Raw genomic sequence first — 9,940 nt, forward strand, 5'->3', positions numbered from 1 at the left:
CGGCGCGGCCGCGGCTCCTCCCCGGCCGCCATCGGCACCGGCGGCATCCCCGCCACCATCGCCGGCAGCGGGCACATCGACATGGCCCTGCGGGCGCTGTGGCTCCTCAGGCACGACCCCGCGGCCGGCGGCGCCGTGCTCTTCTCCAGGTAGGGGCAGCACCGGGGAGGGGGCGCAGGCACGGCGGGCTGGGCAGGTCCGAGGGTCGGGCTGGGTGCACTGGGGCGGTCCGGGTGATCTGGAAGGGATCCGGGTGCTCTGTGGGATCCGGGTGCCCTCGGGGGGACCGGGTGTTCCTGTGGGGAGCGGATGCTCTTCGGGGTCTGGGTGCTCTGGAAGGAACCGGGCGCCCTGGGGAGAGCGGATGCCCTCAGGAAGCGCGGGTGTTCCTGAGGGGGCCTGGATGCCCTGGAGGAAATCCTGGTGCCCTGGAGGGATCGGGTGCTCTGGGGGGCCTGGGTGTTCTGGGGGGGCCTGATGCTCTGTGGGGCCGGGGTTCGGCCCCCAAAACAGATGCAAAACCATCAAAACCATCTGATAGTGAATAAATCCCTCGGCTCGTCCCAGCGCCGCTGGATACTGTGCGTTTCTGACCCCGATTTCAAAAAGTTCAAAGTCAGGTTCACATAGCGTTCTTTTAACTAAATATGGGGTTTTTTCACAACTTCTGCATCTTGCACATGAGTTTCCTTGCTCTGTTCCTCTTTCTTGTTTGTCACTGTAAAGATTTTGCCCAGCTCTTCTCCATCCTAACATGGAAAAGGACAAGGCAGTGATTTTGAAATACTGTCAGAATAACAAAATGGACAAAGGAGGAAGTATATATTTTTGTTTATACTTTACTTATATTATCTTTGTGTTGTTCTGTAGCTGTACAAAAATTAAACTATTTTCAGGCAGAAAATCAGCTTTCCATCTGATGTTAATTTTTGCTTTCAAATACATTTTTTTGAAGTTATTGGAGGAGTCTTAAGTTGTTGGACACTAAAGAGTCCTCCAAAGGAAGAGTTTTTATTCAGAATTCTTGCAGAGTTTTAAGTAAGACTTTGGGCTAGGCAGGCTACTTTTGTTGGGCTGGCAAGATTTGTTACCATTCTTTTTTCCTCTGTGACTTCAGAGAAATCCAAACAATGAGAGGAAAAATAACTGGAGCTGGGGAAAGTTTGTGGGGAAAAAAAAAAAAAGACCTGGGTAAAGTGACCTACAGTCATAGTCTGAATTCAGTAAAACCAGAGAGAACCTAGGAGTAAAAAAACAACCAAAAAAAAGAGTAAGTAGACTATCTTCCATCTTCAGGTGCAGACAGATCTCTCCATTGGACACTCCTCTGATTGTTTTAGGATTAGTATTATGGTCCTTGTATTACCTACAGGACTAGAGATGAGGCCTCCCCTCTACAAACACAGATAAAGAGAAGGCCTTGTCCCCAAAACCTCGGAGAGTGTAATCACCACGGGGCAAGGGGGGCTGGTGACAGGGATGTCTGAAGTGACTTGTCACACAGTGAGTGGCAGAGACAAGGAGTAGCACTCCTTTGAAAAGGGCAAACTATCCTTGATGCTTCAAGTGATTTCCAGACTTAGATCTTTCAAGTTCCCAGAGGAAATAATAGGGCTGTGGAAGCCCCAAGTTTATCCCCCTAACTGACCTTAAATTCAACAAAGCGTGCAGACAATATAAAGAATGCCTGGATCACATGGAAGCTGTTGGTTTCGGGACTTAGGCACTCAGCTGGAGATACGTGAGCTCTGATCTTTAACCTCAGGGAAGACATTGGGGACATCAAAGCATTCCCTATTTTTTTTTTTAGCTGATCATAACTTAATTCGGGCAACAAGGATGGTGTCTCTCTCGAGTCACCGAAGTTCATTCATCCCTGGAAACTTTCATCTTTTTTTTTTTAAGTTTGCATCACTTTCTAGAAGGGAATACTGAAAAACTGGGATCTGAAGGGCTAGCTAATGATCTAATGACTTGGCTGGTAAAATTCAGTGGGAGGAGGAGAAGGCTGCTGTGGTGTGGGGACAGCTTCTGCTTCTGGGGAGCAAAGAGACTGGGACTTGACTAAGACAAAACTAGACTGAAATATCTCCTCTTCCCTTATTTTGGAAACGTTGGCCAAAAATAAGAGCTGCTCACCAAGGTTACACATAGCCTCTTATCAACACCCTGGCTCTGCAAAGCCTCATAAATTTTAGAGCTGTAAACCCACTTTGTTGCTTTGCCCTTCAGAATAGATGTGAGACCACAGGGAGGTGTTTTGCTGTCATCTGTATCCTGTTTATGGATTTTGTAGCTCTGGCTTTGCTCTGTCTATGTTTGCTTTTCCCTTACGGGGAAAAGAAACAAAACAAAAGCCCTGGATGCCTGATTTAAGAATCAAAGAGAAAAAAGCACAGTCACTGAAAATAAGCCTGAGGAAGTGTAGCTGCCTCCAGCTACTCCGTTAAGAAAAGATGGTGTAGGTGGGACTAATAGGCAACAGGATAAGATCCATGGAAGTGTTCAGAAGCAGGAGGGAAGTCCTACAGATGGAGGTCATAGGTATAACAAAGTCCCACATTGCTGGGATTGCAAGTTCCATGGCACTTTAAGTAGCAGAGTGTCAATGTGTCCTTAAAAAGATGGTGTAAACAGGAGAACAAATGAAGGCATTTATATATCTGGGCAGTTTTATTCTCCCATGTTGGTGTGCAAGCATGGCCTTGAGTGCAAACAAACATCTGAGAACATCCACCACAAGATGATCCATAAAGTATTTAACTTTGTGTGTGTGACCTGTGATGGGCACTTTGAGAATCTGTGGATCCTCAAAACTAACAGCATCCACAAAACAGAATGTAGGAAATCCAGGCTGTCAGCAAACTTCATGTAAGAGAACCTCAGGGGAGTCTGCACTTCCAAAACGGGGCAAAACCAGTACATTAGGAAGTAATAATTTTTCTTTTCTCAGCTATTTATTAAAAGACAACTTTTCAGTTCCTCTTGATGGATTTAGATTAGCTTGAGAAGAAATTCATCTCACTCCCCTTTAAAAATCAATACTCCTGCAGGACAAAAAAATTCCAGATGTAGTTTTAAACAGTTCATATGATATTTCTCAAATATTATCTCTAGAAAATTTGAAATGAAATATATGTATTGGTACAACATAGCACTTCTCAATTGTACAAACCCTCTGTCCACAACATTATCATTGCATCTTAAATACTTGATAAAATGAAATTAAGAAAATTCATAAAAGCTTTAAGTCATATATTGCATGTGCAGTGTGGAATTGTTATTATTGTTATTATTATTATTATTATTGTTATTATAGCAGCAAAGCTGTAGCACTAGTATACTCTGTCTAGGTAAAAAGCTGTTGTAGTTGCATTTTATTGCATGGAACATCTGTTTTCTTAAATATCTGAGAAATTGTCTTCAGTGTGATCTCACCTCTTAGAAATATTTTGAAGTTCTGCACTGGTGGCAGTCATTCCTCAGTGTCGTGCAAGCATCCTGTACCTTTGTGTGACAGCCAGCATAGATGGAGAGATTCACATTTTGTTTAAAAAAATAGGTAATTACTCATGAGAATGTATTTACTCAAAGTTTAGACTTTCTAGGAAGAATCCTAACTACTCATGGAATGGTTTTTCTTGACAGTGATTTAGGTTCTGATCCCACCACTCTTTTTATCATTTTGCTGCTGGCTTCCACATACACAAGGTTATTTTTAGGACCAGTGGGTTTGGGGGATTTATTTGAATAATGAAGAGAAATCCAATATCAATAATCCAAAGATTTTCATAATGCTTTTGCAGCCAGAAGAGGGCTGGGATGGCTCTGCCCCTGGAAGCTCTGTTAGGATGATATTTTTGGTGGCACTGAGCTGCTCTGATTCCCTACCCACAGACGTTACCCCACGGTTGAGCTGCGCGCCGAGACCTTCAACGGCTCCACGCACGTCCCTGTCCCCTCGGACAGCGCCTTCCTCAAAGCCCTGCTCTTTGAGCTGAGGCTGGTGGACGACCACGTTTTCGTGGAGCAGCGGGACACCTGCACCCGGATCAGTCACTCCTCTGTGTATTCCGTGTCCACCGCCGCGGGCGAGCTCTGGCCCGTGCTGGCCTTCCACAAGAGCGGCCTCATCTACGCCTGTGTCCCGCTGGTGGAGGGGACCTTGGAGCCAAGGCCACCGCTCCTCACCATCAGTGGGCTCTCCCAGGGACTGGCTCTGTTGTTAGGAATTATGGACTACATCTCTCCCAGCCGGAAAAACGAGGCTGAGATGAACGCAAAGATAGGGCAGCTCCGAAATCTGCTGATCCAGGCCTGTCCCCTGGGCACCCCCCTGAACACCAACATCCGCAGCCTGAACAGCTCCTTCGAGGACATCCAGGAGATGCCTGCGGATAAGGATCAGCCAGCTTGGAGATCCAGTACCTACAAGGGCAAACCTCAGGTTAATGTCTGCATCACTGAGAAGGTCAAGTGTATGCAGTATGACCAGAGGGATGTGGTGGACACATGGCAAGTTTATGGAGCTGTGAACTGCAAGGTGAGAGCCTTTGATGTGCAAAGTAGTTTTCGTGCAAAATAAATACTCATTTGATGTAAAATGACATCTTGAGTTGGAAATTTTCCCCATTTTGTTGTCTGAGTAACATTGGGGAGTTACTGGCACATTTGACTGCTTGGCCACACTGCTCTTGTTTGAAATGAACCACTGAAATGCCTGAATTAGACAAAATATATCCAGGCTGAGATGTCTAAATGTCTTCTACAAGTGTCTTTACATGAGCATTTTAAATTCTTTTTCCTGCCAAATTAAAGTTTAATCTTCTATCCTTCCTTGTTCTACTACAACAACATTTTGATCCCACACATGTTGGTGTTTCATGACATAAGAACAGTTGATAAAGAATCTGGTGAAAGAAACTGGTTGTGTAATTATTTTGGATGGTTTCTATGTGACAATGGTTTTCATTGTAGAATCACAGAATGGTTTGGGTTGGAAGGGACCTTAAAGATCATCCAGTTCCAACCCCCTGCCCTGGGCAGGGACACTTTCCACTAGACCAGGTTGCTCCCAGCCCTGTCCAACAAGGCCTTGAACACTTCCAGGGATGAGGCATCCACAGCTTCTCTGAGCATTGTTTAATATTAAAATCTCATTGTTTAATCTTAAAAATTGGGGACTATTGACTAAATACATCCATAAAAATTATGAAATATATTAAAATTTGTAACTCTAATTTATACTATAATTTATTCTTTTTTCTGAATTATGCTTAGGAAGCACACAATATTTTCTTGGTACAGTGTATTTGTAACTGCCAGTGTTTCAAGAGAGGCCTGCTAATATAGTGGTAATTTAATTATTTGCATGAAGTGGGATACTCATCTCTGAAGGAGGCCGACCTAAATGCTGCACTTCCAAAGCCTGGGTTATTTCCCGCCTGCCATGCTGGTAGGGATTGTGTGGGTGAGCAGCTTCCTGCTCGCAGAGGGACAATTCCCAGGTCATCTCGCAGGGTGGGTGGACAGCCTTATGCAAGAAGAAACCCCTCAAGTGATTGTGGCCTGCTAAGCTGGCACAGGGAGGGACGAGACAAGGGACACACTGCCCAAGGCTGCTGTGACAGAGCTGGCATGGGACCACAGAGGCCATCCAGAGCATGCTGGAATCCATTAAGTGGATGTTGTAAAAGCAACCTAATTAATTAAACTGTCAGCAAGTGTGTGAGACTGATGTCTTAGTACTGGTGGTTAGTACTAATGATTGAAGCCAGCTGAAAATTTTCATTTTTAATGCTAAAAACATGTTTTATTTTTGAAAATCTCATTCTGCCTTGATTCAGATATTTTAGAATAATGTCTTGACTTCCTTTTCCCAAGTGTGACATAGAGGGATCTGCACCAAATGTCACCCTCAGCCTGAACCTCCCAACAAACGCACCCCCGCTCCAAGACATCGTGGTCCATCACTGCGTGACTTCCGTGGACCCTGCCATGCTGATGTCCACCAGTGCCGAGCCTCTGCATGATGCTGTGTACAATGGACCTTACAAATTCCCTTTCATTCCTCCTTCAGATTCCTTCAACCTGTGTTACTACACTTCCCAGGTAACAACACCCCTGACCCTCGCTGGTTTTGAGTGTTCAAATGGGAATAAAACCACCTGTGTTGTTGGGCATGCTGGAATGAGTTTGAGTCCAATTGAAGTAATAAAACATTATATAAAGTGGTTTTTATGTAATAAACTGCTTGGAAGGCACTTAAGGACTTGAGTTGTCTGAGTCATGTTCAGGAGTTAACTGGTACCTTTGCTTGGCAATGCTGCTCTTACTTTAAGTGAGCCACTTCAATGCCTGAATTAGACAAAATATATCCAGGCTGAGATGTACCCCCAAATCTCTGTATCACAAGCAGCCTGAAGAGTTTGGCACAGTCAGTAATTAATATGTGTTTGGGCTTTTTTTAAAGTACTTTAGCAATGAAAACGGTATATAACTGATCTTGTGATGATGGTGTTAATATATCTTGAGAATGAATATAGTTTTTTCCAGGTTCCTGTTCCACCAATTTTGGGATGTTACCAACTTGTTGAAGAGGGATCACAGATAAAAATAACGGTTAATTTAAAGCTCCATGAAAGCATAAAGAATTCTTTTGAGTACTGTGAAGCTCGTATACCTTTCTTCAACAGGTAAGAATAAAGAAAGCCTAAATGAATTTCTTCCATTTCTCTGTTATCTTCCCAAAATGAACCTGTCAGGACTCAATATAACAGATTATGCTCCATCAGGGTGCTACCAGTGGACACCAACTTTGCCAGTGTTGGGATGGTCCCTTGGAATTCCTTTAATTTCCAGAATACAGAATTATACCAGAATATTTGGTAATATTCCAAACACTTCTGTTGCTCACCCTGTTTCCCTGTGGTATTTTCTCACGTGAAACACTGCCACAATCCCCCAGGTGGATTAAGCTGGAGATCACTTCCAGCACAGGGTTACCTGTTCCTTAAGACTGCTAATCCTAGCTACAGATCAGCTTATCAAAAATACAGTGATTTCAAATTAAAACGATAGTTTTCATCTAAGCCTCTCTGACAGCTGCCACGACCGCGCTGCCACACAATTATCATGAAAATTCAAAGATGCAATGATACAAAGTTGCTGATCATAGTGTTAGTAAAACACTATCAGTGAACTAAAACATCAACAGCGCCTTTGTGATTACTGGGTTGAGAGCACGGTGATTTCCTCCTGCTCTGTAATTTCTTCTCATAAATTAGCAGTGTGCTCAGATGGGTGTGATTTATCTGTATGCGCATGAATAACGTCTGTCAGCATTTCCTCGCTCTCTGTAACAAAACAGGCATTAACAAATGCTGAATGATAGTAATTCCCGGGGTTGTATTTCTCCTCTCTCACATGCAGGGGCCCAATTGCTCAGTTAGAGTACAAAGTTAGTTATGGCCAACTGGATTTGTCCCGGGAGAAGAGCCTCCTGGTTTGGGTCATTGGTAAGGAACTCACCCCTGTGACTGCCCTTCCTCCCCAGCCCCTTCTCTGCAGCATGGGCACAGCTGTGTGACTTCTAATAGATGCTGTCTCTGCCTTTAGGACAGAAGTTCCCCAGATCTTTGGAAGTTTCCCTGACTGGAACTGTGTCTTTCGGCACCGCAGGCAAAGAGCACCCGACTGATTATGTGTGCACTGGGAACACTGCTTATGTAAAAGTAAGTCACAGCCTCTGGGAAAAGAGGCCTTAGTAGTCAATTTTTTATTGTCTTCATTTGAAGATACGTTGATTTAAAATCTCTTATTCTCAGCATGGATTTTTGTTTTCCTACCTAGATGGTTTGACATCCTGTCACTTTGGAGTACCCTTGCACACCCAGAGTATGTGACACAGATTGCCAGGATTTGCACAGCCAGGGTGACAATGTGCATCTAATCATGTTTTCCCTCCCTTTCCGTAGCTGTATTTTAGGATCCCAGACTTTACACTTACCGGATGTTATGTAGACCAGCATTCTGTTCAGATCTTTGTCCCAGGGAAGCCCAAAATTACTGCATGTGAGTTGCTAAAAATGTCATTTATTTTATGAAAACTGCATCTTGAAGTTACAACTGGGTGTCCATGACTAAAATTACATAACTAAAGTTGGACTTTTGTTCTCTGCTTTTTAGTTGGGTTTTTTTTGTGATGCTTAAAGCATCCCTGGAGTAGGGTCTGGCCTCTCCCTTTGAGACAAGAGCTCTCACACTCAGTTACAAAGTCAGCCTCTCTCTGGGGCTCTCTGCCCTGTGTTGGTTCCTATGCTCTCCATAATGGCAGAACCTCCATAACATGATCCCTTGTTTAGGACACCTTTGTCAGAGACATTTCGGGTGGGTTGGCAGTACCCAGGTACAGAACTCGGCTCCTGCATGCAGGGTGACACTGCTGCTGTCAGTGTCACCACACCAGCACCCCTTGGTGGATGTGGCTCTACACTGAACGTGTGAAGCAGAACCCAAATCTGCTTTTTGTTGAGTTAACACATGAGCACTGCCAAGGCTGCACCAAAAACACCCCAAATGGCACACAGAGAGCACTCATTAAACCTGAGCAGCTCTGCCCAATGGAAGCATTTTTATTTGTAGCTGTCTCTCTGTTGCATCTTCTGCCAGTCATGGTAGCAGAACTCTGTAAATGCCTTTTGAAAAGCATGGTCTACACTATTAATTTTGTGACAGGTCACACTCAGCCCTAAATTGTAACACAGAAAAAGCAGCATTTTCACGTTTTATATCGAGCATGCAATTTATATTCATTGAACAAAATCCAAGCCATCCACCTGCTTTTGACTTAACCTCTGTTTGAATTTTAAGCTCATGACTGATACATTAGTAAAGGTAATTGAAGCTGAGACTTTAAATGTCTCATTATCAGAAACGATTTTCAAATAATAGTAAGAGTCTTACAGTTTAAAGAGGCCATTATACCTTTTCTGTAAACTGGTAAGGATGGATTAGTAGTCACTTAACTTGGATGAAGGAATGTCTGATTGTAAGGCACCCTGTAATGCTTATTTTTCTTGCCTGTTTTTTTCCTTTAGCCCGGGAACTGATTTCTTCTGATTACTACATCTGGAATTCCAAAGCACCAGCACCTATGGTGTACAAACCCTTACTTGACTAACGTACTTGGGAATAGTTTCTATATTTAAACAAAGCACAGTGTTAATGAGATTTATGTCATGATACAGTAAAATAAATATTCTTCAGCACTTTTGCTTTCTATGTGTTCTTAAAAATTTCTGTTGGTGGAAAACAGGAGGTCACTTGTCTTAAAAACATGAGTTGGTTTTAAACTGTTGAGTCCTGGCTGACAGCCTAGAGAAGACAATTTGCAATGTACTTGCTGTGGCTGGTTTTACTTTCCCTTCTAACATTAACTGGTACAAAATATGTCCCTGGTGTTACAGGTACAGACATTGAGATTCCCAGTTACTCCCAGTTACTTCACTGGTTTCCCATTGCAGGATGGGAAAGGTTTCAGCATTTTATTCCTGTCCTGAAGTCACAAGAATCAAACTCCAGATTCAGAGAACAGTTCAAAGCAGGAGTTCTGTTATTTTCACAAGATGTGTACAGAATATGCACCAGTCAATAATTTACACTAATTTTCAAGAGAAGTATGGCATGAGCAGCACTTCTGAAAGTTGAGGCAATTTTTATTATGGAATCTTTATTGCCTCTGCCAGCAGAAGTGGTGAGTTCCCTTTCACACATGCTTGTGGACTGCTTGCTCTTAAAGCAGAGGTGTGAACTGGGTTTTTCAGCTCACAAGACTGGTTCTGAGGAGGCAAAATCAGCTAAGTTTGCTGGAGGTTCCAAAAACCATCACTGAGCTGTTTCTCCTGGAAAAGTAGGTGGAAAAAGACTCCGTTTACAGAGG

General features: G+C 43.5%; 1 protein-coding gene across 2 annotated transcripts; it reads left to right on the forward strand.

Moving 5' to 3' along the window:
- Positions 1–7: 7 nt before the first annotated feature.
- On the forward strand, positions 8–9,269 carry AP5M1 (adaptor related protein complex 5 subunit mu 1). 2 transcript variants are annotated; one of them, XM_048308191.1, is made up of 8 exons: positions 8–149; positions 3,898–4,543; positions 5,884–6,111; positions 6,556–6,695; positions 7,432–7,517; positions 7,618–7,733; positions 7,977–8,073; positions 9,099–9,269. In XM_048308191.1, exons 1-8 carry the CDS (start codon positions 82–84, stop codon positions 9,179–9,181), a joined length of 1,464 nt encoding a protein of 487 aa, XP_048164148.1. In that variant the 5' UTR covers positions 8–81; the 3' UTR covers positions 9,182–9,269. The 2 variants fall into 2 exon arrangements, with proteins under 2 accessions (XP_048164148.1, XP_048164150.1); XM_048308193.1 differs by lacking the exon at positions 9,099–9,269 and having other exon boundaries at positions 7,599–7,733; positions 7,977–8,058.
- Positions 9,270–9,940: the final 671 nt, after the last annotated feature.

The sequence above is a fragment of the Corvus hawaiiensis genome, chromosome 6 (genome assembly GCF_020740725.1).
Source record: "Corvus hawaiiensis isolate bCorHaw1 chromosome 6, bCorHaw1.pri.cur, whole genome shotgun sequence".
NCBI classification, from domain to species: Eukaryota; Metazoa; Chordata; class Aves; order Passeriformes; family Corvidae; genus Corvus; species Corvus hawaiiensis.